This window comes from Cydia fagiglandana, chromosome 18, assembly GCF_963556715.1.
Source record: "Cydia fagiglandana chromosome 18, ilCydFagi1.1, whole genome shotgun sequence".
Classification (NCBI taxonomy): domain Eukaryota; kingdom Metazoa; phylum Arthropoda; class Insecta; order Lepidoptera; family Tortricidae; genus Cydia; species Cydia fagiglandana.
Window position 1 is genome coordinate 14847533 of NC_085949.1, and position 27377 is coordinate 14874909.

The 27377-nt window shown below is 37.8% G+C and overlaps 3 protein-coding genes across 5 annotated transcripts in view; 1 reads left to right on the plus strand and 2 right to left on the minus strand.

Moving 5' to 3' along the window:
- LOC134673218 (transcription factor kayak) overlaps positions 1 to 8607 on the minus strand; it is a 57415-nt gene extending 48808 nt beyond the window's left edge. The window contains exon 1 of one of the 2 annotated variants that reach the window (XM_063531165.1): positions 8313 to 8607. In XM_063531165.1, coding sequence (XP_063387235.1) covers positions 8313 to 8438 — 126 coding nt within the window. In that variant the 5' untranslated portion in view covers positions 8439 to 8607. The remainder of the gene's footprint in view (positions 1 to 8312) is intronic. The other variant, XM_063531167.1, reaches the window with a different exon arrangement.
- Positions 8608 to 9709: 1102 nt separating this feature from the next.
- Positions 9710 to 27377, plus strand: part of LOC134673398 (transcription factor IIIB 90 kDa subunit) — a 49106-nt gene continuing 31438 nt past the window's right edge. Inside the window, exons 1-4 of the mRNA XM_063531376.1 lie at positions 9710 to 9836; positions 9931 to 10155; positions 10634 to 10858; positions 11620 to 11724. Coding sequence (XP_063387446.1) covers positions 9942 to 10155; positions 10634 to 10858; positions 11620 to 11724 — 544 coding nt within the window. The 5' untranslated portion in view covers positions 9710 to 9836; positions 9931 to 9941. The remainder of the gene's footprint in view (positions 9837 to 9930; positions 10156 to 10633; positions 10859 to 11619; positions 11725 to 27377) is intronic.
- LOC134673220 (BTB/POZ domain-containing protein 6-B) lies at positions 13538 to 21966 on the minus strand. Of its 2 annotated transcripts, XM_063531169.1 has the most exons (7): positions 21682 to 21966; positions 17977 to 18143; positions 16483 to 16767; positions 16068 to 16215; positions 15614 to 15830; positions 14578 to 14943; positions 13538 to 14502 (listed from the first exon to the last, which is right to left on the minus strand). In XM_063531169.1, exons 1-7 carry the CDS (start codon positions 21783 to 21785, stop codon positions 14023 to 14025), a joined length of 1767 nt encoding a protein of 588 aa, XP_063387239.1. In that variant the 5' UTR covers positions 21786 to 21966; the 3' UTR covers positions 13538 to 14022. The 2 variants fall into 2 exon arrangements, with proteins under 2 accessions (XP_063387239.1, XP_063387240.1); XM_063531170.1 differs by lacking the exons at positions 17977 to 18143; positions 21682 to 21966 and adding an exon at positions 17021 to 17209.

Below are 27377 nucleotides of genomic sequence, written 5' to 3' on the forward strand. Positions count from 1 at the left end.
ATGAATCCTATTAGAAGAGGAGTGTCTGGTAAAGTCTGGTTCTCAATTAGGCAACTCAGCAATTAAAAGCGGTATAGTAAGTAAGTTTAGTTTTGAAAATGTGATACCTAATACAGTCCTACATGTCTAGAAAAATTCGGTTCGCGTTAAATGTAACGTGCCTTTAGAAGTAAAAACGAAACTACGCAACATTCCCTTCCCTTAATTAAAGGGATAAGTTCGCCTTTGTACTGCCTATCCTGTGCCATAAATTTGTGTTTTGTGTTTTGTACAATAAAGAGTTTATACATACATACATTTATTGATCATAATTTCACAATGAGCAGGTATTCATGTATCTTAGTGTCCTAGCTTTTAATCTCGTCCTAAAATAATAAGATGGGACGTCCTTTAAGATTAATTAAGATATAGAATTACAGACTACCTAACAGATTTTAATCTAGCCTAGGCTTTAAGAAATAATTTATCAGCGTGGCCTTTACAGGGTTCACCGTTAATGATTCATTCATTATTTCGTAATTCAACGTTGTAATACCTAACATCAATCTCGATACGTGACTATTTCGCTGATACACAATTCCAACCCTATTCATACAGAGTGTATCGTATTACTTTACTTTTGTCATTTACGTCATTTTATAAAAAAAACCGGGCAAGTGCGAGTCGGACTCGCGCACGAAGGGTTCCGTACCATAATGCAAAAAAAAACAAACAAAAAAAAAGCAAAAAAAACGGTCACCCATCCAAGTACTGACCCCTCCCGACGTTGCTTAACTTTGGTCAAAAATCACGTTTGTTGTATGGGAGCCCCATTTAAATCTTTATTTTATTCTGTTTTTAGTATTTGTTGTTATAGCGGCAACAGAAATACATCATCTGTGAAAATTTCAACTGTCTAGCTATCACGGTTCGTGAGATACAGCCTGGTGACAGACGGACGGACGGACGGACGGACGGACAGCGAAGTCTTAGTAATAGGGTCCCGTTTTACCCTTTGGGTACGGAACCCTAAAAAGTGAGGTTATTGATGTTATCGCAGAACTTAGGTGACATTCCAATCGCATGCAATTCAAAGCCTTATTGCATCCAGCATAAGTGCGCTATCAGATTAGACTTAGTTGATACAGATCGTGAGGTCAAATTACATTGGCGCCTAATAGCTAGAGCCGCCTTCATTGGGAATAGAACTACGACCTGCTGAAGCATGGCTAAGGTCATTAAGGAACGAAGTTCACGGTCAGCTTTTGTTTGTTTCTGGAAAATGGAAAGCGAGCTAGCGAGAATTGGAAATGTTATATGAACTAGGATTAATGGGGTAGTTCTCGGTAGCGGGCTAATGGGTGTACGAACGATCCTAATCAGTAAGTCTGAAACTACATATTATATTTTTATTGTACACGATTATTTATTGTACAGAAGGACGTAACATTTAAAACTTTCGCGTTCTGAACACATTAAATCACATTCAGAAGAACATAATTTTATCGATCATTTTTAGGGAAAAAGGCGTAGCAAATTGTGTGCCATGGCCATAATGCAGAGCGAAATGTTTCTCAAATCATACCGTAGCATGATCGACAACAGTGTTCACTGTCGTCGATGCAATGCTGCTGCCCCTGTGTGCATGCATGTTTCGAGTAGACCTGCAGTCCCTGCAGGTGCCAGCCATTAAGAGCTGTAATCACTCCCCACCTCGCTGCTTCTGTTTCTTCTAGTCAGCCAAAACTGTCACCATGGTAGGCATCGTCAGAGAAGCATGAACAGGAAGGCGTTTCCACTAACAGCTGTATTCGAACAATGAGATACGTCAAATGCTAGATATTGAAAAGATATGGATTAGATATGTCAGTGTCAATTCGATACGAATTCATCGGAACCCGAAGGACATTACAACACGTGTTGTGTCGTTAGTATTCTGCACCAAAGTCACAACACATTTTGACTGTAATGAGAGCATGTGACATATCATATCGAATGGCAAACCGATATAAACGGAATATGTAAACCGATGCCGCATAATTTGTAGGTCGCCATTTTCATAAATTTTTCATGTACTCGGATCTGTCGGGAAGGAAGGTCAAGGTGATCAAGTGTATCGTGTTTTCTTTATCTGCAAAAACCAAGAGGACTATTCCTCTTATGTATTCAGCCAGGATAGCTTCATCATCATCATATCAGCCCTTTATCGCCCACTGCTGAGCATAGGCCTCTCTTCTAGTACGCCACTTGTCCCGGTCCTGAGCTAATCTCATCCAGAAGTGACCCGCAATCTTCCGGATGTCGTCCACCCAACGAGCCACCGGACACCAGGCGCTTCTTTCATCCCAAAGTGGCCACCATTCTGTTAACATTTTAGTCCACCTGCCATCACTCTGCCTAGCAACTTACAGGACAGCTTACTAATTGGTAACGCCTAGCCATAGGGCTAGGTCCTCTTAGTTGGCGTTATGTCTTTGTGATTTTTTAAAATTAATGTTATAGGAGGCAAATGAGCAGATGAATCGCCCGAAGGTAAGCAATTACCGTCGCCCATGGACACCTGCAACACCAGTGGGGTTGCAAGTGCGTTGCCGGCATTTAAGATGGTACGCTCTATTCTTGACGGTGTGAAAGTCGCGTAACGCCTAGCCATAGGGCTAGGTCCTCTTAGTTGGCGTTATGTCTTTGTGATTTTTTAAAATTAATGTTATAGGAGGCAAATGAGCAGATGAATCGCCCGAAGGTAAGCAATTACCGTCGCCCATGGACACCTGCAACACCAGTGGGGTTGCAAGTGCGTTGCCGGCATTTAAGATGGTACGCTCTATTCTTGACGGTGTGAAAGTCGCATCGGTCCGAAATTAAAAGCGTCGACATTTTATTTCGATATAAACCTTCATAATTGACAAGTCCTCTAAAATAACCCTAAAGACCCAATCTATGAATAACAGCCACATAAAATAAATGCTTTACTTAGCTACTAGATATTGGTAAACTTATTGACCCAAAGTATTTGGTACCCCTACCACAGAATAATTAATAGTACTACCGTACAGAAAGGAAACTTCCTACAAAAACGAAGTTTGACAGCGGTTCAGGGTCGAATCACGCTGTCCCTTTTTAATATATGGTACTATCCCTTTCGGCTATTTAGGGTTGTCAAAAATCAAGTGATTATCTTATCTCTGGTCGTGCACTCAAAAGGAAGTCAAGTGGTGCCAACCCTAATAATTGCTCGGAGCAATGCTGAGCCGAGTTTGACCGAAGTCAGGTGTTTCGCACCCCTGCCCCTACTCTTAATTAAATAAAACCTTAAAAATTGTTAACGGAGTCTTTAACTCTTTACATATTATAGGTACAGTAGGACTTGGGTACTCGTCAGTGAAAAGAACCCAACCAACAGCACACCACTCTAAAACGGCGTTAATGCTATTGTTTGCTAATGCCAACATCAATTCACGTAGGTACTTGTGCCCGTCAGTTCGAAGCAATCAAGTTATTAGGGCGACGTGTGGCAGCGTAGCGTTTTCCTCGAATATGACGTCACGGCGCACGGTAGCAAGTACTGCGAGTGGTTAATATAGTAGATATTAAATACCTATAAAACGACCCTAGGTGTAATAGTAGGTTAAGTAATAAATTTATATCCCCAGTTTTTTCTTATCTTTAGAAAAAAAATCTAGAAATAAAGCCGACTTACAATACCAAAGCTATTTGCTATTTCATAAGAGTTCCGAGAACCAAGCTTAGTTTGTAACTCTAAAAGCATATGTTATACCATACATATAGTACATATCTAAGCTTAATTAATATAATATTAATATAATATTTTAAACTTTCGCGTTTTGAATACATATTAACTCACATTATAGACGGGTCTAACGCGAATTATATTCAATTACCTTTATTTACCGACGTTTCGACACAGGTTTCACTGGTCGTGGTCGCGGCTGCTTTTCCATACACTTTTCGTCGGGTAGATGCACAAATCTCTGTTTTGACATTTTGCTGGGACAATCAGTCAGCCGCGACCACGACCAGTGAAACCTGTGTCGAAACGTCGGTAAATAAAGGTAATTGAATATAATTCGCGTTAGACCCGTCTATAATGTGAGTTAATAATATTAATAATTAAAAAAATGTGAGATCCTAGAATGATTGATAAAGGAATCCATTGTAGGCATATTTCAGATAAATTAATTAGTTGGCTACGGACTAGCCCTTGTGGTAACTAAACAGTAAAGTAGTAAGTTTGGCAAACATGTTAAATAATATCCCTATTTTTTTTTAAGTTTTTTTTATTACTTCTATGTTTGTTTGTTTGAACCATAAAACAAAGGAAAAGTTTAGCTATATTTTATTTTCTTTGTGGTTTAATTTACAGCTAAGAACAATAGTTTATAATATAATACCTACTGTACTTTGGCAAACCATATTTTTGTGTTCCAGACATTGACAGTATTGTCATATACCTATCGGTAACATGAATTTTGGGATATGTTGTAGACAGATAAAATCCCTAAAAATAGAAATAAACATAAGCCTATTTTCTTTATGATTAAAATTGCAATGAAAAATAAAATAAAACAATTAATTTTATGTTTGGTCTTCAAGGCCTTATCCCTTTGTTCATATTCCTTAAGTACATAATTATGTTTTGCATGAATATTAATTAATTGAACAGTAACAAAATCAATTGTTTATGTAATTTAATTTCTTGGGAAACCCCTACTTCAAGCTGTAACAATAATAATATCCTTCACATACTTCCCTATTCTAAAGGACTTGATCCTCTAGCTGCCCGGAGGCAGGGGTACGAAACTCCTGACTTCGGCCAAACTCGGCTCCGCTCGGCTCAGCATTGCTCAGAGCAATTATTAGGGTTGGCACCACTTGATTTCCTTTTGGGTGCACGACCACAGATAAGATAATCAACCCTAAATAGCTGAAAGGGATAGTGCCATATGTTAGAAAGGGACAGCATGATTCGACCCTGAACCGCTGTCAAACTTCGGTTTTGTAGGAAGTTTCCTTTCTGTATGATAGTACTATTATTTATTCTGTGCCGGAGGCCTATACAAAGGTCTCTTGATCCATGTTGAATCTTTATTTTGACAAATTAAAATTGCATTTGTCTTCACAAGTTTTGTGGTGCAGTGCAGGCAGGTAGGCTAGAGGTTATCTATAATTATATAAATATTGCAACGGCCAAGGTGCTCACAAATATCTGAACACGGCTCTATTGTCAAGGTATTAAACTGCATGTAGGGATTGCAATCCGGACTGGTTTTGAATCCGGCCGGATCCGGCCGGATTTTGGCCTCAATCCGGCGGATCCGGCCGCATCCGGCCGGATTGGTATTGCGGATAAAAAATTCATCAAGTCACGTATTTTATCATGTTTTGGCGTTATATGCGAAGTTAAGGATATTTTTAATGGATTAATAAAACGGGTGTCTTAACAGGAGACCTAGACTCTCCGAAACATGTCGCGCGAGTGACTAAAAACAAGTGAGTCTAAACCGTAAATTATTCAATGTTAGTATGCCTCACAACAGTTTTAATTCGATGACGGCTGTTTTAAGTTTCAAAAATCAACGTTTTCATTACTTAACCACAAATACAATCTTCTTTTTCTCTTAAAATATCTATAGCCCAACCCACATTACCAACAAAAAGGTGCTCTCAATTCAACCATTTTAGTTTTAGCAAACAAAATCAATAAACGTGTATACCTATACAAGTACATTTAGTAGCATAATAATAGCTTGTGGCGAGCTGACGGTGAGTGGCGACACCGCGGACCCCTATTCCAGAGGGCCCTGTCATCTGGCCCTCGCCTCTGTGCTTGCCTTGATTGGCCGGCCAGAGTGGAGTCGCAAGAGCGGGACCTATGCTCCAGGATGGAAGTGTAAAATGTCATAACGCCGGCGGCCCTTGAACGGATTACCGGGATCTGGCTACCGCAGACTCACCTCTCGACAACCTCACAGCCGCTCCAAAGTGTTGCCCTGTTGTCGCACTGTGCGTGCGGCCATTGCGGGGCCCACTCAATGAGTTGGCGAGTCACCACCTGTCTTATACAATTTTGAGACTGATTGTCACGGCAGGTGTCCGCTAGTCTCTCCCATAGCCCATTATCCAGTCCATCCAACTTTCAAATCTATAGCCCATGACCTTAGTTCCCATCGCAGCACAAAAGTGCTGCACTGCAATAGTCTTTGCACCTGGCGGGGACCATCTCTTGATGTATCACATTGTGCGTTCGGGGATGGTATCCGCCACGTGTATCCCTTGCTTTTAGATTAAAGTGTCTTAAAGGGCCTCTGCGCTGTTGGCTTCGGCCCCACGTACGCCTCCCAAAGGTCCGGGACCCCATGGTCCCGAGATATGGAAAAGACATACAAAATAATAATAATAAATAAATATTATAGGACATTTTTACACAAATTGACTAAGCCCCACGGTAAGCTCAAGAAAGCTTGTGTTGTTGGTACTCAGACAACGATATATAATATACAAATACTTAAAATTAAATACATAGAAAGCAACCATGACTCAGGAACAAATATCTGTGCTCATCACACAAATAAGTAATTGTCCTTACCGGGATTCGAAAACCCAGGATCGCGGCTCCACAGGCAGGATCACTACCCACTGGCTAGGTCAGACCGGTCGTCAAAAGTCAACATATATTTCTCTATTTAATTTTATAAATATTTATTCATTATATTTTAAATGCAGGTAACACTTATTATAAGTGGGCTAAAATGGTTTGTACAAAATAAAACGAAAGAACATGTACATTAAATTACAATGTAACAACACAATAAATTGAATATAAACCAATCCAGTGCTACGTGCTACGGTACTAGTACGGTGCACGGAAATCTCACGACACATATTTCGTCGGCTAGAAGACTGGCGTCAACTAACAAACAAGTTGTTGTGTTGCTGTTAGCGAGCGAGAAAATTCGAATACTGGCGAGAACTTTTAAATTTTAGCAGTGTTTTAAGCTGTTATTATATATTTTAGCGCGTTGATTCACTTTACCGGATCCGGGACCGGATCCGGTATCATGAAAAATGTGCCGGATCCGGCCGGATTACCGGATCCGCCGGACCGGATTGCAATCCCTAACTGCATGTTCAGATATTTTTGAGCACCTCGGTAGCTCCAATATATCTAGTGGCGACTGTACTCCATTACTATAAATATGATTATCAAATAGAAAAGGTCAAATAGCGAGATTTGTATATGGGATCTAGAGATGCAAATCAAAATAAGAAATATCACAGCGGAAATAGAATTACTTGGTTTACTTTAGGCCTTACTTACTGTAAATGTAAGAACTTTGTTTACTTTTTGGATAAGATATTAATGTGGTGACTAATATGTGTGTTATCTATGTGTTGGTGAGGTAAGTGTTGTATGAAATTCGCAGAATCATTATCAGATAAGAATCTAAATTTATGAAGGTGTTATGTTTGTTGATAGCACCAGTAAAATAATTAGAATAGTTTGATTAATTCCTTACATTGGGAACACTCATATTGAGACAAAAAATAATAGGCAATTAGGCACCTAAGTTGTAAAAAAATAAAAATAAAATATAAAAACAGTACCAGAAATTGTTATTTTCACAATAAACAGTGTTTAGAACTCCTCTCTATAAATTGTAAATACACATGTCCAATCACAATGAAAATATCAACGATGATCAACTGTGGCCAATGTGGGACTCGAACCCACATCCTTGGATTGCTCGTCCAATGTGTTACCAACTCCCTAGAACTTCCTGTTAAACTATCAAATATCTCTTGTCATCTGGCCGATGATTTATTTCCTTAAATCATCATAAAGTTTACTAAAACGAGCCTCAGCTTCCCTGACAGTAGTAAATAGAAATTTTTAGAAAGCTGAAAGTCATTTCACTATTTCAGAAGTAACATATTTACTTTTGATTAGAAAACAACTAAAATAAATCATAATTATTATGAAATACAGAGAACAGTAGCAAATTTCCTTATAACCATTGGTATTTCAACTCTTGCTATCAAACAAAACGATTGAAAACAAAGAGTCCTATCAACATGTGGTTGCAGGAAGTACCTCCCAAGAAATAGCACATAATTACAACAAAATACAATTATTGTGTATTTGATAATGCTGACAAACAGTCAACTAGTTGAAAACTAAGTTACCTATTATAGTTTGAGGTTAGTTCAAAGTAATTGTAACTCAATTGAAGAACATAAGAGTAGTTTCAGTAGGTTTCTAACCCATATTCAAGTGATTGGTGTGACCTTGAACTGTTTTTTTTTCCACTCACCGTAAGCAGCGATCTGGATGCTTGTATCGTTGCCATGAAGTCATTGCTGGAGTCCTGAGAACTTTGACTGTCGTTGGATTCGGAATGGTTCGACTGGCTATCACTAACATCGAGCTTCATCGTCATATTATAGTCCTCACAAAACACAACACGAGATTTACGTAATGCACAAACGCGATATCATGAGCCAATTGACGAGGTTAAGTCCAAACCAGTTATAGTTCCGCGTAATATCAAACTAGCGTAGCGTAATCGTTCGTTTTCAATCTGATTCTGACAGTTCACTTGCAACTTTTGTGACAGTTCCGATTCGAAGCAAATGCGCGCAGATTATCTGAGAACACAACAATGATGACTCATCTCCGATGACGTCGTCGTCGCTTTGGGGATGCCCTCCTCTCCTGAGAATTTCTCGCTCCTTGTTTCGAAATGTCCAAAGCGCCGCCACTTTGTATCGAAGCATCAACTTTTCGAGTATGCTGTCCTACTTCAGCCTAAACAAAATTTAAAAGGGTGATCTCACCGTCTATAAAAAGACGTATGGCGTGATAGTCGACCAATGGCATCGCAGTGTGGCTATGACGTCATATCGTTTGCGTTTTGAATGCTATCATCATTTTGTTGGTTCGTTTGATATGAAAAAAAAGATTGAATCTGACTTTTGCGATGAGGATTCCGTGAATATTGTCGCATGATTTCATTCTACAAATCTTGTACTTTGTTGCCAAATCCAAGTATGTTTAGTATTCCTTTATTTTCACTATTTAAAAGTTGCAACAAACAAACACACAACGGCACAAGTACAAGTTGTTAATTGTACAAAAAAGTTTTTGGAACTTGGAATCTTTTGTAACCTTTTACAGATTTTTTTTTAGTTTCACTCAGCGGCAAAGTTTGTTGCAAAAGTTGAAACCCTCACACTGCTCGAGATCCCATTTTATGAACCACGGTCCTATCGATACCCATTTTATATTTCGCTTCCTCCAGGCTTCCTCGGGTCTAAACATTAGCTCAAGAAGTAAACAACGACTTTGCTTCCTTGTTGAACAAATAACTGTTTTAATACATTATTTTTATTATCAACATATTTTCACTTTAAATAAAGAGTTAGAATCGTTTCCTTGAATAGACGCATTTTATAATATGAAATCGTTTAATTTGTAGTAAGTATGTGTGTGACGTAATCAAAATGCCAAATCGGAAATCGAATCTATTTTATTATCATTATCACCATCTTAGGCAGTAGTTATTTTTTCTAATAACTATAGAATTGTATGATTATGATTACTACCCTTTTCTAAAGTCGGTTAAGAAAATACGTTTCGTTTCACGTTACGCAACATTGTCGCTGTTTAATACAAAAAGACAAACACGTCTTTAATATGTCAATGTCAGCCGTCAAAGTAAATGCATGGTTCACTTAACTGTATTATTATATCGAAAAGCAGGATAATATTCCTTGTTTTAGACAAATTACATGTCTAGCTTATAGGAACAGCGTCAGCTATCAATTTTGTCATATCCGTAAGTTGAAATCTGTGACTCGTCGTGCACGTACGCCATTAATTCTAACACAACATCTTAACATTTGTTAACGTATATATTCTTCATGTTTCAGCCGATTTAACAATGTCGGGGAAGAAATGCAAGCACTGTGGCTCTTCGGAGATAGAAGTAGATCCCGCTCGAGGTGATGCAGTGTGTACAAACTGCGGAACTGTGTTGGAAGACAACATTATAGTAGCCGAGGTAGAGTTCCAAGAAAATGCTCATGGAGGAGCGTCAGCTATCGGCCAGTTTGTGTCTGCTGAGTCCAAAGGAGGCGCAACTGGTTTTGGAGGAGGTAAGGCTTTTGCGGAATAAGTTTCATGATGATTTAAGTAGTCCTATGTTTTTGAGTTTGCTAAAGAAAGGAGCTACTGAACAAAAACGATTACAAATCAATATTGTGGCTTAGTTAACTAAAAAGTAAGGTCTTCGGTATCATATGATACAACACAAATAATCTTATTATTAGTAATACAAGTTACATTAGAAAATCCTTCAATGATTGATTGAAAAACTTTTTAAAGTAAACCACTGCCTGTGGCTTCATTCAGATAAAAGATGTTTAAAACTTTCAATCTATTTTCATACTTACGGGTAGAATTTATTATAATTTTGAATGCTCTTGGGCCACTTTCCGAGTTTTAGAGGACTGTACAAACTTTTACAGATGAAAATATTTATTTAACAAATACTTATTTTGTTAGAAGAGCTAGTAAAATATTAAGTGAATATGATGAGTCCAAACTAATATTTAATTTTAATACAATTTTCAGCTTTCAATGCGGGCATTGGGCAAGAATCCAGAGAAGTAACCTTACGGAAAGCCAGAGACGGCATCACAGCGCTCTGTCAGCAACTGCGACTCAACCAGCAATGTATAGATATAGCTTGCAACTTTTTCAAGATGGCTCTGTCCCGGCATCTGACCATTGGGCGGCCGGCGAGCCACACGCAGGCCGCTTGCGTGTATATGACGTGTAGAACTGAGGGCACAGCTCGTATCCTTTTTGTAAAGTTTCCTGATCTAAGTTGTAATTGGGTGACAGAGAAAAAAGTAGCAGTTATAGAAGAAATGTTGTCAAATGTTACAAAATATTTCGTGCTTAGTGTCCTGACCAAGGCTCTGAACCGGTTTTTTTCTTCATACAAAAAATATTGGTGTTATTACGTTCTTTGGGTTATTATTTCATTTTTGATGCGTCAATCTAATAATAAGTAGTCGTTACCTAAATACTTGATTCGATCCTACGGAAAGAGCATAAAATTATTAAAATATTGGCCTATTTTGGGATTTAAAAAAAACCTGGTTCCGAGCTCTGTGTGCAACGGCCCTAATATTCATTTCCTTTTTTATATGTTAACATCTCCAGCATCTGATATTTAGCCTATTATTACTGTAAAATGTAAAACTCTTAGGGCCAGTTGCACCAACCACATTTGACAGACTGATCAACGTCAGCCGGCGCGCCCCGGCACTTTACTATGAAACTTTCCATACATAAAAATTTTGCGAATAGTTTGGTGCAACCAACCCTAAGTAATTCTAGAAATCCCTAACCCCAATTTTTACGAAATGATTTAATTTAACAAATATGCAATTTGCAGCTGTCAAAGGTTTTTTTAGATGGCGCCAGCATAGGTTTTCCATATTTATTCTTGGATTTGGCTTAGCATTTGGGTCATATGAAACACCGCCAAAATTGTACACTATTTGTAAGAATATAATAAAATATAAATATTCTTAACATCGTACATACAGACCTCCTAATCGACATCAGCGACGCTCTGCAAATTTGCTGCTACCAGCTCGGCCGCACCTACTTCCGGCTCTCTCGCGCTCTGTGCATCAACATTCCACCTACTGGTAAGTCTATTTTATAGAGATGTCATGAATATTCTGTGTAGTATAGGGGCCTAGCCTAGAAGGTGTGCGTTGAAGGGTCTGCCACTTTGTGGCCTGAATCGGAGACAAACTATAGGTACATTGACACTTCACGTCAAAGGAAGTGCTGCCCTCTACAATTCACGTACGTTTTCTTGTGCATTGTAGGTTCTGCCATCTTGTGGTCTATATTGTTCGCGTCAATAAACAGGGGGCTCCTCTGCTGCCCCCTACTGTTCATGCACGTTCCCTATAGGAGAAGGAAACAATGAGAGTAATCCAAGTTAAAAATGTCATATTTATTACTTTACTAGCTTTTGCCCGCGACTTCGTCTGCGTGGAATCAGTGACAGCAGCTAGTGTAAGCATAGCGCCTGAATAAAGTGTATCATTCTATTTGAGCATAAGTTGCAATCAGTGATCAGGCAATTCATTAACTCTCTCAATTACACCCCCCCCCCCCCTTTTCATCCTCTTTAGGATGATTCCCGACATAAAAACTATCCTATGTACTTGGCTCCCCGTGGCTCAAAATATCTCTATGCCAAATTTCAACTAAATCGGTTTAAGCGTGAAGAGGTGACACACAGACAGACACACTTTCGCATTTGAGTCGCTTAACTTCAAACTCGGGTAAATCCATCCGTCAGATTATTCGATTTTGGTATTAAGAAAATGTAATAGGGTAGATATTTGCTGAGAGGGTCCAAAGGATTTACCCGAGTTTGAAGTTAAGCGACACATTTATAATATTATAAAAGTATGGATTTGATACTAAGTACCTACTGAATAAGACACAAATCAATGTTAACACATTCAGTGCCAAGAAGTGTTATATCTTTCACTACACCATCTTCTGGCGAACCTTCTGCCTTCTGGATATTTACCAACGACGCTTTCAAGATCTTCTGCTACCAGCCCCAGCCACGTACTTCAGATTCTCGGGCTCTGCGCATCAACATTATATCAATTTACTGAGACGCAAAGCAGTCTTAACCCTTTAGCAGGCTAAGGGATGTATATTTCCGACATACGACATTTCAGACATGTGTACTATTTTCGATCAGTAAGACAGACATTCGATTGTCATTTTTGAACTGTCAGCCTGGGGACCGATTTTTGAAATTCGACCACTCGATTTCGTGTATTTCGTTAATTAATATCTCCACTACTAGACATTTAAATTCTACGAATAGAATTGAAATCGAGTGTTCATTACCACTAGATTCCAAATTTTAATCGCTCGTATCTCAAAAATTAGCACTTCACCGTTTTCCATAGATTTTCGAGTGACGAAATCGAACGACCGAAATTCAAAAATCGGCCCCCTGGGCCGTGTAAAGTCCTGTGTGGGCTCTGGTAAAGTGTAAAAGGGGTAAATCATGGCGGGCACCCCATCGAGGCACAAAGAATTTAAGGCCTCCAATATAAAATATTGAGTTGTCTGATTGAGTGGTGGTCTCTACACGGAATGGCACCTAGAGCGCAATTCTTAAACTAAACAAATTCTATTCGAGCTAGATTATAGGGTCATCATTCCCCCTTTTTTTTTATGAATGGGCTTACTCATGGCCACAGACTAGCCGAGGCGTAGACGTGGCCTACCATGGAGCAAGCTCGCCCACTTTTAAATACGAACTTGCTTACATTTTAGAATATAATAAATAATATTCAAAGGCCTTTAAGTTTCCATTATAATAGGTATATTTACACATAATTATATTTTATAATCTGAACAACACGTACTGCAATTTCTAAATCGCTAATGCTAAGGAATTAAAATTAAAGAACAGCATAAATATTAATTGTAATATATTGCAATAAATTTGTGTTATGGATCATTTCTAGTTTAAGCATTTTATAGAGAGCATTACGACATCCATATCACATTTTTAGGTTCCCTTACGTCTATTTAATTCAACAATATACAAGTCATTTTATATTTTCAACGAAACAATAACATTTTGGGAATGTTAAGTATCATAAATATTGAACGTATTTCCCGATTATATTGAGGTAACGTCACTCAATACATGTCATGCCGGAGTCCTTAGCTACCATAAAGTTCTTTGACCTAATGTTCCAATTGACCTAGATTTCTTTTTGAAGTTGTAACCGTCAGTTTTTGTTACACTCATTCATAACTAAAACTATTCTCGGCTCAAATCTTTGTGTAACAACTGAGAAATTAAGTACTTTAGACCTAAAGAAACTTTAGGTCAAAAGTGTTCACCATTACACGGACATGTATTTGAGCGGACGCGGCCTTTGTATTAATTGTCATTCCTCGCTCCCAGCGCCACTCATCGTAGGCCCATAATAGATCAGTTCTGGTATCTGTCCACCTTGCACTCCTGTCCCGTTGGTACTCTCCGAAGAACAGTGGAATTGGAACGTCACTGTACCCATGTAGACTTCACTCAATCCCTCTTGTCCAAAGTAACTCAGCTCGCTTCCATCCAGGATAGCAGAGGCTGTGTAGAAGTACTCCGGCTCTATCTGTATTGGGTTCTCGAAGTAAACATGGAATGTGTTACTTGAGCCATCTGAGAAGAACTTTGTGTTGTTTTCCGCCAGGACTCTGCCTAGGCGTTTCAGCTCGATCTTCACATTGTAATCTGCAGCACCGTTCGAAGACCCGTACAGTCCAAAGCCAACAACGAATATCCTCTTGTCTACGCAAAACTGTATGGAGTCGCATCTGCCGCGATATCGCCACTGATTGCTTCTATAAGCGCAGGATTGAAATCTGTGACATATCTGGAAAGGTAAAAGTTCTAATTATTTTTACGCACACATTTATAATATAATTAAATGCGTCAATATTTACGTTACCTGAGACTTGAGTCCGGCTCGGGATTTGATGGGGTAGCACAGTGGTGGTTTAGCGCACGCGGTGAAATGCAGAAAAATGTCTATAGTCTCTTGTGGTGTGAGTATTCCTATCTGAGCAGCACTATTGGCAAACTCTTCCAAGGACATTGTAGGGAATCTGATCAAGTATATAGCGTTTCCGAGCATTGCTCGCTTGTTGCTTGGTGTCGACTCAATTTCTTTTCTAGAACATTCTGCTTGGGCCCAGGCTAGAGCTGCCTCAAATAGATTTATTTCTTTGCAATTTAGAGTTTCTCTTGCTAGTACTGACTCCAGGGTCGAAATATCAATGTCAACGAATCCTTCTGATGTCAGGGCCATCTCAGCCTATAAATAATGAAATAATCTTGTTTTATCAAATTGTTAGGTGTATTAAAACTGCAATACAATTTGTTTCAAATGTTTTATTCAGATCTTTACAAATGAGTCGGAAATGTTACAAAAATTGTACGACATTTCAACATTTACATGCAAATTCTAACATGCAGACACCAATGAATACAGACTGTATTGCAGTTTATATCTATCTACGTATTGACTAGGTATAGATACACTTATACTTGGAATGTTGTAGGGAATATCAGTCAGTACCAAAAGTAGCTGAGCAAGTGAAGTGTTCAAAATGAGACTAAATTTTTTAATAGGGCATATGTGTGCTGATTAATTCTCTAAGGCTGATTATTTCGACCATCTCACCCATTACATTTTTGCTACTGACAGTAGAAACAATGTTGCAAATTAACATTAATCTTAAACCTAAATCACAACCAAAATGCATAATATTGAGCATTAGAGATTTGTGTACTAATAGTTTCAGTGGCATAATTTTGAGATTCGGACTTTAAGTCTATTCATCACAGATTCATAGAGTATCACTGCTTTCCGCTTCAGGACTTGAAAAGTTTCGACTGGAAGACCGTGAAATGGTGACTAGGCTACTGTAGGATGAGGACGGCTCGAGGCATATTGTTGATATGTGTTTTGTACTCTCACATACCTGGGCGTCGATCACTTCCCAACATCTCTGCATGAGCTCTGGCTCTTCGAAGAGTCTGGACTGGCTAAGGAGGAGGCAAGCGTTTTTTGCTGTGAGACTGGTCTCCAGATAATTGACGCAGGCTCTTGCTAGATGAGGCACTATGTACTTTTTTGCAACATATAGTGTTGATAACACCGTGTCCGCTTCTAGCTGGATTTCATCACAGTATAAATACCTGAAATAGAAATAATGGTCAAGTGAGCTCAGATTATTAGAATATTTTTTTTGTCTATTATTGCCAAAACAAAATTAGCTTCTATAATTTATCGTTTAATTTGTTGTGGTGTGGGGTCTGATTTCATTTATGTAATTTCCACTCACTTTATTTATGTTCCTGTTTTTTAACCAAAGTATATTTTGTAGTGTGTTCTAAAATAAATTATGATTTGTTATAAAAAAAAAGTATGCTTACTTTAATAATGTTAGGAAAGCTGAGGGCTCAACATCAGGAACCTCTATTTCTTGTTTACACTCCGCCAACCCTCCGTAAAACATGGCGTAAAACACAGAACTGCCCGTTGCTAAAACATACTTGTGCGCTGGGATCACTTGGGTATGGCCTGAAATTAGAGATGATATATTTTATTAGACATTAATGTTTATAACAGATCAAAATATTTACAAAACTAAAGATTTTTTTAAGAATTCCTTGGCTTTAAGGCAAAATGCATTAGTAAACACATCTTCTGAAGAATTGTATGAATAAACCACTTTAGGCAATGCCTTCATATTTGAGACTCGGAACAGATTTGGCTTCTCCAAGAAAAAGCTAAACATAAAATAGAAAGTGCATTTGATTAATGATGATTAATAAATTTTAAAATTACCGGGGCTTCCAACAACAAATGTGATATCAGCCATCAGTTGATTATTGAACATCGCTGCATTTCGCTCCCTGATGGTGGGCTTGGTAGCTTGCCAGTTGGGGTCCAGCGTGGCGGAGCCCGGGGGCGGCGCGGGGCTCGCCGTGGGGGACGGGACGGAGCTCGAGGACCCGCAGGGAGAGGGCGGGCCACTATAGCACTGAGACACCTGGGTGCCTGTCTCGCGCTGCGAGATCGTCTGACTGTGCGGCGGAGATAATGACTGGCCTCCATTGTTGATGTTCTCCGCTGCAAAGTAAAAACAAAATTATAAATCAATTAGCCAACTTCGAGCTAAGACTTAGGGCGAACGCCAAATCTTGAACCACAATATCCAGGTCAGACGTCCGACTAATTATAGTTAACACAATCACGTCACTGTAACTTGAATTCTCATAAGCGACCAAAAACGGCTCCCGCTAATGCATTATTGATCACACCTACGTCGTCTTTGACGAAGATGGAACTTAAAATCGATAATATTTTTCAAGACTGCGCTCACCGTTCATCCAAGCGTTCGTTTGTGCGACCGACATACTATCCTGTAACCTCTTAGGAGGCTTTGACACAATTCTAGAACACAAATTCGACATAGTTTATAAACAACGCCCGCGGAATCGTTCAAATTCTTTTTAAAAACATTAGGGCCGCGTACTCCTACGGTTTGACGTCGGCCATATTGCTTGACGGGGAGGGACGGGCGCGGGAGGTAGGGGAAAGTGGGAAAACAGCCAATCCAATGAATCCGGTACAATGTTGCGTTCGAATACAAGAATACAAGTTAAGTTATTTAGACGCGATGAAACTGTTTTAATTTTAATAAATTTGTGTATTTTAGTGTGTTCTAGAAGGAAAAAAGGAACATAAAGTACCTATAGAAAATGCAAATTAAAAAAAAATCGGTACGCAGCAAATTAACACTCTTCGTTTTTTTTAGCATTAGAAATAAGGTAAACAATCTTGATGTGTCTTTTTATTGAAAAACACGTTTAAAAAATAAGTCACGGCAAATGTGTAACAATCATTTATATTGTTCTGCTTTCATAAGTAATAGTTACTGATTTTTAAAAAGCGTATTTCAATTAAAAGACATGTCAAGATCGCTTACCTTCTTGCAAGTTCTTTCTAATGCTAAAAAAAACGAACTATAGGCTACCGCGATAAACAAAACTCGAAAATTCAGAGAATTGTCTGGGTCTGTCGCTCGAGTAATGCAAAAGCGATTAAAAAAGACATAAGATTTTGTTTGAAATTAGATCTTCGCGAAAGCCGTATTGTATTGACTTCTGTGCTGAGATATTTTTATGTGGATAATAAATGCATCACCCAGTAGAAACATTGAAAGGTTTAAAATCTGTTCTGTGTAACTTGAATTCTAAAATTATCAATCAAATACTTACTGACACTACTGACAGACATTCGCATAATATAGGGACAACATATCCTAGAACACTTTACCTTCAACCAACGGCCGTGGCCGTGGTCGTTGCCTGCGCTGCGTCGGTTCTTGACAGTTGTTGTTCACCTCAGCGAATCTGCCATCTTCGTTGATGAGGCTTTCGAAGAAATCCACGCTGCTGTCCATCGAGGTTTGCAGTCGCAGTTGGCACGCGTACCACACAAATCTGAATAGAAATTAATTATCTTAAACAATAAGCACTTACTAGTGAATTGGCGAGTATTGTGCTTCGCATAAATTATACGGGTTAGGTACAGAAATGAACCATATTTATATTGAAACAGCCCTTGAAAATAAAAGCATGTATTCGTTATCTACTTTTTATCGTGAATATACAGAATTTTATACACAGGCAGTTCAGTTTTGACATGGAGTCTTAAGCAATCTTGTTTACATACCTAAACAGAAATCTTATGAGAGTTATGAGAGAGGCGTGGGTACTCAAAGTTTAATTTAACAACGGCCAGTCAATTTAAATATAAAGAAATAAATAAATTCAGATAAAAATGATAAAATATATATATTTTTTTTTGTTGTATTCGTATCCACCAAAATTGCTCATGTTGCGATTTATTAACATTGGAATTTCTGTGAATGTAAATTCATGCAAAATAGATTCATTAACTTAATTCAAGTCACGATAAATAATGGTAAACAGTTTTCTTTGACGTCAGTAATTCAGGCAAATACGTAGTAAGATGCGAAGTTTTCGTTTAATATTTCTGGTAAAAGGACCGAAAATATTTGTATGTTTTCTAAATGTAGGTAAGTAAACTAGTAAAATTTAATTTACAGCAGTTTACTAGGTACCACGTTCTTGTTATTTGTGTTTGATTGTTCAATAAATTTGTTTTAGATATTTAATTCGTCATTGCGTGGTTTTTAGGTTTTGATAAGAAATACATACTTAAATAGTTAAAACTGTGTCTGCGCGACAAGTAATGGACAACAACATTTAGACTGATGACCGTTGGTCATTGCTCTACAATTGTATTTTCATTACTATTGTATGTAAAATATGTTGACTTCGCTCTCGAGGTTTGATTAGCATATGATATGCCTGTTTCGGTAATTTTCCTGTAAAGAAAATATTACAGGAAACATTTCCAGAAGCATTATCAGTTAAGGGAATCTTATTCCTCGTTTACATATACAAAAATAGTTTTTTTTTTTTAGAATTACATAGATATATAGAATCCCGAAGAACTAAGATAAACTTCCATTATAAAGAAGGGTCTAGATTAGGCTCTTAAGTATATGCGATAAAAAATTAAAGTAAACAGTGAGTAATAATCATGCTCATGCTACTTGAGATTATCTCATTATGATACGGTATGTTATTTGTATATCAAATAAACAAATAACTCTTCGATAAATACATGCCGAAAAAAGGTTTCGTGCTCTCGACCTCTGGATTAGAGTTTGTGACCAGTGACTACAGTTGTCTAATTGTTATATAAATAATGCGTCAGTGCATGAATTAACAGTTTAATTAGATACGCTGAGTTGTCGAGTACGACTCTTTTATTCATTTAACATGCCTTTAACTGATGTTATGTTTCTATTACTAGCGTTAAAAACAGGCCAATAAACTATGTTATGTCGGCCTCTTAATTTGAAACTATTTTCGAATATCATAGTGGATATGATAATTAAGTACGTTGTTCCTAGCAAAATTAATTCAATCATTTCAATCTGTGGTCTGAGTAACAACCGGTTTTCCCAAAATAAAATCAACCTGTTTGTTAGTTATAACTTTATAAGATACAGTCAATAACACCTGACAGGATATGGCATTCAAAAATATCTAAAGGTTTTGCTAGTGTTTGATTTTCTCAAACATTTTTCAGCGCATTGTTGTGATGTCTGCATCTACCTAAGTACTGTAATTTTTTATCTGGGCTTGTGCACAAATCACGCGAGGTTCGATAGATCACGTTTTTATAAGAAAACCTCACGTATATTTTAATACAGTGGACGAAAGTAGGAAAAAAAATCCTATCACATGAGTAGATACTTTTTCTCGGTTTCGTTAAACATAAATCTTCACTCTGCACTAGCGAGCCTATTTAACGAAAATAGAAAAATAAACAAGATTTTCTATATAGAATACTATTTATAGCCAAAAACCTCACCAAATATCACCAAGGGGGTGGGGGGGTCAAAAAGTGTCCGAAAACGCCTCGCGTGATTTGTGCATAATCCCTCTACTATTACTGAAAATAAGTCCCCATTATGCTGTGTATTATTTACTAGTGTAAACCAAGAAAAGTCTGCAACGATTTCGATAGCATAAGCAGTGCAAGTGTTATTTTAAACGCCAAACTTCTATGAAATTATGACGTATAAATGACATTGGCACTACGTGATATGCGTGCTACCTATCATCGTTGCTGATTGTTATTGGTCTAACTATATGAACAGTTGCGAAGCTAATATACTTAATTATTTGTCGCATACAAAAACTTATTATTTAAAGTTCCTTGGAATATACGAGACGATGTAGTAGAATACGGATTAAATATGGGCAGAGAATCAAATTGACGGCAAATCCACGTTGCCCAGAATCTCATTAAATATGTGTTGATATGCCGGTTGCAACGCTTTTTACTTGTGACTGGTAACGTGTTGTAAGACTTGAAAATCTTGAAATCGTTACAAAAGCCGAATTTTATAGCACCCGGCTCGATGGGCCAACGCTTGACGCCATGCTGTAAATGTTTATATTACTCTGTTGACTGCCCTTTTTTTTATTTTATCTTATCTGTTGTCTTATGACTAGTTTTAAGTAGGTCTTATTTGTCTAACAGAACGCGGCTGCAAGAATAGTTTCTTGTTTTGAATAGTTTCTAAATAATGTGGAGTGGATCATCAGTTAAGTATCAACCAATATAGAACCACAAAAATGTGACCGTAAATATGATTTGTTAAGTCAGGTTCCGCGGCATTTGAACCTTTTAGGATATTAAAGAAGATTTTTACTGTATTAAAATTCTGTTAGTGATTATTCTATTGATATTTAAATTTTAAATAGAGTCAGCCTAAGCCTAAGCTAACTCTGCACCATGTTTAATAACACAGCATGGAAAAGTTAACATAAGCGTCAAACTTTTATGAAATTATGCCGTTTAAATAACACTTGCACACTCTGTGCAGTCTGTGCTATCAAATACGGGGCAGAGTTAGCTTATCCTGACTCTATTTAATTTATTATAGGAATTATAGGACTTTAACGAAAATATTATTATGTACCTATAATTTTATTATTTTAGCATGTTATAGAATCCATGACAGCGAAATAAAATATTATATTTTGTATTCCATCGGTGCCCGCGGCTCCAACTGCGTGGGTTTCGGTCTGTATTACTTTCCCTCCCTTCCAAGGTGGTAAATTAAAAAATAAATGTTATTGCACTTTTGACCAGCCATTTTTCATCAAAACCGATTAAATAGTTTTGCCGTGAAAAATATCAGACATGACTACTTTGACATTAAAAGGATAGGGCAGTGCCATTTTAAATGTGTATCTTTATATCATGTACAAAAATCTACAAGTTTGCTTGCACTTGACTCATATTTCCTTAATGCTAAATTATTTTAAATTATCTCTTAAAATATGTTTGACGCATTACTTAAACAAGTTTTCATCAACACAAGTATTAATAAAATAGAACGTCCGAATAAAGTAAATTAAAATAACAAACCGGTTAGCGAAGTATGTGAGGTCCGCTTTTGTGAAAATCAAGCCTAAAACTATTTTTCCTAATATCACAGGTATTTTCGGTGTTCCAAAAACACTCCCCTTCATTTCATTTTCTGGTACTGCATCCGTTCATTTTCACAACACTTATCACTAAAAACCGGTAGAGTTTTTAAAGTTTTAATTTGTATGCATTCAGCCAAGCATAAGTATCCGAACGGGATATTTTCGATTTATTATTTTTTTAAATAACGAATAAATGCGTTTGCATTGGTGCGATGGTGCGTTCGAACAGACTGCCGCAGCGCGCAGACGCGGCCGGTCACGCACGCACTATACTATAGTTTGCGCAAGGTCACCTGTCTCCTAGGCGCCGGTGGACCGCCGCCAAGCCTGAGCGAGAAGGAATACATGTGTTATCTGTGCTCGCTTATCGATCTATTGTATCAATCAGCGATGGTATTGTCGACCTTGATTATTTTTGTTTTGATTAAAGTTGCATAGACGCCGGGCCGGGTTAAACCAGTTTGACCGTTTTTGGAGTTTGCCCGGAACCAACAACGCTGTTTTGTAGCAGTTTGCATGAGTGACTGTTAAATTTAATTAATCGATATACCTACCTACAGGAATTAACTGATGACTGCCTATAAATAGGTAGGTACAGTCAAGGAATTTAAATTCCGACCCATTTCGTACTTTGTCACAGTGACAATCAATATGAAAGCCGCTAGAGACCTCATACGGTTGTCACTGTGACAAAGTACGAAATGGGTCGGAATTTAAATTCCTTGACTGTACCTAGGTAACTAATTTAGTAATTAACTACATATCTACTAATATCTAGGTATGTAGAGCACGTGTAGAGCATTCACGCATAATTAAATAAAACACGACAGAAGTGATCCCATGAGTTCTCCTTGAATAAAGTTTTGTATGGAGCACTAAAAACTGTAGAAAAACTATCTCGATCAACCATAAAATTACATACTTATACATATATGGCCCCGTGACTCCGTGACTGACCAACTGACCACGAATGCTGAAAAGGCGTCGAAACTTCGATAGATATCAATTTTTCTATGGGACGATAACCCCTCGCGCCTACGTGTTTTAAATTTGCCGCCTTTTTCTACTGACAAGATTTGCTTGACCAACTATAAAAGTGTTTTTGTGTCCCAAGTACTAATATATATGTTCGATTGTTCTAACTTGTCACACAGATCTATAATTTTAGCACAAAATTGGTCCGAAACCAGGGTGGGACCATAAATAGCGTTTGCGGGATGAAAATCCAAATCAAAATATCTTACCTTAACTTGCGTAAGCATTCTTAATCAATAATCAATTGATTTCTTTAACAAACTGCAAAGAATGATGTCATAGCTAATGCATAATTATGCATTAGGTACCTATTGTATTGAAATGAGTCATGCTAATTATATTTGGATAAGTGACCCTCTTTTAGGACACTGCTGCGCTGCGGTTACAGACGTACAAACATTGCACTTGAGAGATAGAGACGCAGTTATTCGTTAGAATTAGACGGCAAACCAAAAAGACTTTGATTTGATTAACTCGCAGTCACTCTCATCTTTATTTTACTTATGTATTTAGACACTTAGTTCTCATCAAAAGCCCCCGAGCAAGGTTTTTAGGGTTCCGTACCCAAAGGGTAAAACGGGACCCTATTACTAAGACTTCGCTGTCCGTCCGTCCGTCCGTCCGTCTGTCACCAGGCTGTATCTCACGAACCGTGATAGCTAGACAGTTGAAATTTTCACAGATGATGTATTTCTGTTGCCGCTATAACAACAAATACTAAAAACAGAATAAAATAAAGATTTAAATGGGGCTCCCATACAACAAACGTGATTTTTGACCAAAGTTAAGCAACGTCGGGAGGGGTCAGTACTTGGATGGGTGACCGTTTTCTTTTTGCTTTTTTTTTGTTTTTTTTTTTGCATTATGGTACGGAACCCTTCGTGCGCGAGTCCGACTCGCACTTGCCCGGTTTTTTTTTCTGAGGTGACTGTCACCAATACACAATGTACATATATACCTATTCCTGCACAGTATCTATTCTATTACTAGCCTAGGTCATGGATAACTTGTATCACAGCAGTGTCTTTCACATACGGGTTGTCTTGTACATACTTAAACAACGCACGATAAAAATGAAAAGTATTTTTAATTGTTTCCGAGGAAATTGATAATTTGGTCAGATTGTTATCATCCCGGCCTCAATTGTAAAAAAACCGGACAAGTGCGAGTCGGACTTGCCCACCACGGTTTCCGTACTTTTTAGTATTGTTATAGCGGCAACAGAAATACATTATTTGTGACAATTTCAACTGTCTATCACGGTTCATAAGATATAGCCTGATGACAGACCGAGACGGACGATTACGACGGATGACGATACATTGCAAGTGTTATTTATACGTCATAATTTCATAGAAGTTTGACGTTTAAAATAACACTTGCACTGCGTGTGCTATCAAATTCGTAGGAGAATTTTCTTGGTCTAACACTACACATTTCAGTGCATTGTCCATTAAACCATACATTATCCATTATGCGTGGACATACACAATACACATGTACTTATACTTACATTACAAACTGTCATTAAAACTTCTTGAAGAGTGGTTTTGAACAGACCTATTGTGCTACTTGTCATCGAATGTCTAGTCTAGATTCGTGAAACTCGTTAATACTAGTAATATGGTGTTTTGATGATGAATTCAGAAATGACGATACTTTGACCATCAGTTGAATATCCAGTACTTATCCAGTATTGATTTTATTTTTATGTACTTACAATCATATATACTCGTATCATTAACTCTATGACGCGTTCAAAAACCACAAATTACGGCCAGCATTAAGATAAACTGTTTTGTTACAACAAGTTTCTTATCTGTGAAAATGTTATTATTCACGTGGATATCGATTAATTAAAAATTAAAGGATGGATTTGATTTGACCTTATTTCCAGTATTAGTCGAGATGACGTTTTAATGAGTGTGTGATTAAATACCGCAATAGCGGTCTTAGCATTCACCCCCCTAAAGGGTGATTTCTGAGATGAAAACTACCCTATGTCCTTCCCCGGGACTCAAACTATCTCCATACCAAATTGTAACTGAATCGGTTCAGCGGTTTAAGTGTGAAGAGGTAAAACAGACAGCCAGACAGACACACTTTCGCATTTATAATATTAGTATGGATGTGAGCTTACAATTTTGGCATTAAAACATGCGAATGACGTTATTATAAAACTCGCTTTCTGCTCGTTTCATAATCTCACACTTTGTATTTTGTATTAGTAACATAAACCATACCTGCATTGGCTCTACTTTGTCTATAAGGATAAATCCTTGCATTTATAAAATAGTTTGATCTTGTTTAAAATTCCATCTACACATGTTGGGATTGTTGGGTGGTCATCACGTAAAACACATTACAGCAGTCTATACATAAAGTTGTTTCTATTCGCCTAAGAGCTCGTCCAGAGTAAATTGGCCCTTAGAGTGCCTTCGAGACTTCCCACACTACGTCTCCTGAGCGTCGGCTTCTAGCTTGGCTTCTAGTCAACTCTATGGCTGCAGCGACGCCATGTTCCATAGCGCTGACTAGATGCCGACGCTCAAAAGACGCTAGTGTGGGATCTCTATAATTATCCATTTGTAAGAAGCTACAGCTACAGCTGTCATCTCCCGCCCCCTGTCCGCTTGGTTTTTAAGATTTTGAAAATCCAGTGTAACTTGTAAACTTCTAAAGTTAGAACAAGATAAGTCTGCAACGATTATCGAACTATCAATATCGTTGCAGACTTCTTGGTCTAACTCTAGTATGGATATTAAAAATATCTTTAACATAATTATGTCAGAGATTTTTCACAACCTTTTTGTTCAAGAATTACCAACCACTGGAGCTAGGTGTTGCCTACCGAAACAACTTTATTAGGTACAAAGGATTTTCTTCTTTTCATTACATTACCGACTAACTTAGGTACTTTTAATTAACTTTTTAGCCTATAATTCGTCTGTAAACAGCTTTATGAATAGCAGCTGCTTTATTTCTATATTCTTATGCGAATCAGCTCTAGCTACCCACTCTATCCAGGATAAATTAACCTCTACATCTGTTACAATCATGCGCTATAGGAGATCAGTAAACATCATGGCTATCTAAAGTATTTGAATACCAGCTACCTTATATCCAAAAGCCATTAAACACTTTTCATTTAAGAAGGGCCTAAGCGCCGTTATTTTGATATGAAGATAAGTCATATTGAGAATAGATCGGTTATCGTAATGCAGGTCGTGCTGAATAGTTCGTAAACGGGCCATATGCATGCGCGGGAGTAGACGAGCTTGTGCGCTTACGCATAGCGTTGTCCATCCCAATGTTTGTAGCCTTTGTGCTAATATTCGGTCGTTTTTGACCATGCTAGAGCGAAAGGTCACCGTTTCAGTAGGGCTAATATGGTCGGCTCTTTCATTTGTCACCATGCCTGTCATGTTCTAACACATATGCAGAGTTATCTTGGTTCGACTTTAAGCACAGAATAAATAATAGTACTAGGCACAGAAGACTCACTCTCTAACAAGACGCGTCTGTCACGATCAGCACAGATATGGCCGCTAGGTGGCGACAGCGCCACGCGCGGCTTATGGCAAACCTCAAAATTGGGGTCGAACGGATGTACTTTTAGCTACCTGTAGCAAAGCGACGAAATCGCGGAGTGAGCCACGCCTGCTCTAAGAGCGATTTACGAGTATAATAAATAAATAAGTGACCGAATATGTAAATATAAGTACCTATATACGCATATTGCGATCAAGGAAGGGAAGTAGAGCGGTATAAAGGCCGACTTCTTGCAGAATGTCGGTATGAATTGAAAGAATGAACTATTTCACTCCATTGTGTACCGTTGGTTTTATAGTCTATGCCTAGGGAATTAAGTATTGCACAATAAATACTAAGCCTAGGTGAATAGCGAACATGAAAATATCGTTCTAATAAATAGTATCCATTTATATGTATAAATCGAATGAAATCTAGTGTCGGAGGCCAAGATCCACTTCGGGTCGCTGAGCCAGCGAAGTAGTTAAGTAAGTAAGCATGTATAAATATAACACATCCCCGCTATAGCTACTGACAGACACCGTCGTAGAGTGTCGTCGTTTTGCCCCCGAGTAAAATAAACTACGTATATACTTCTTATACCATTTCACCTTATGATAAATCAATTCGAGATTAGATTTACAAAGTTGAATAACTACCAATGCTAGTCGTAACGGATTCACAGGTCTATAACCTTCACAGTGGTCTACTGAACGTAGTTAAATATTGGAATAGATTTACACAAGTCACCAGTGTTTCCTTGTTGTGACTCGCCCAAAACCAGGGTAATGGCCTGGGTGGATTGCTAATAAGGCACATGTAGATCACAAACTATAATGCTTTAAAAACCTGTGTGGAAGTGGAATTCTTCATACAAATATATGTTCCTGATAAAATCGAAGTTAAACTACATTTTTTAAATATCTGAAATGAAAATAAGTGACCATGATAGTATTACCTGTTGTTTTATCTATAAGTTTTGTCACGAATAAAAACATTCTATTCTATTCTATTCTATTCTAAAATGAATGATAGAATAAGGATAAATCCTTGCATTTATAAAATAGT

Coding starts and splice junctions, on each gene's coding strand:
- LOC134673220 (XM_063531169.1), bottom strand. CDS start 21,785: ATGAAGGGGAGTGTTTTTGGAACACCGAAAATACCTGTGATATTAGGA. Junction 15,831..16,067: donor GCTTTCCTAACATTATTAAA/GTAAGCATACTT, acceptor TTTCTATTTCAG/GTATTTATACTGTGATGAAA. Junction 14,503..14,577: donor GAGCCGGACTCAAGTCTCAG/GTAACGTAAATA, acceptor TTACCTTTCCAG/ATATGTCACAGATTTCAATC.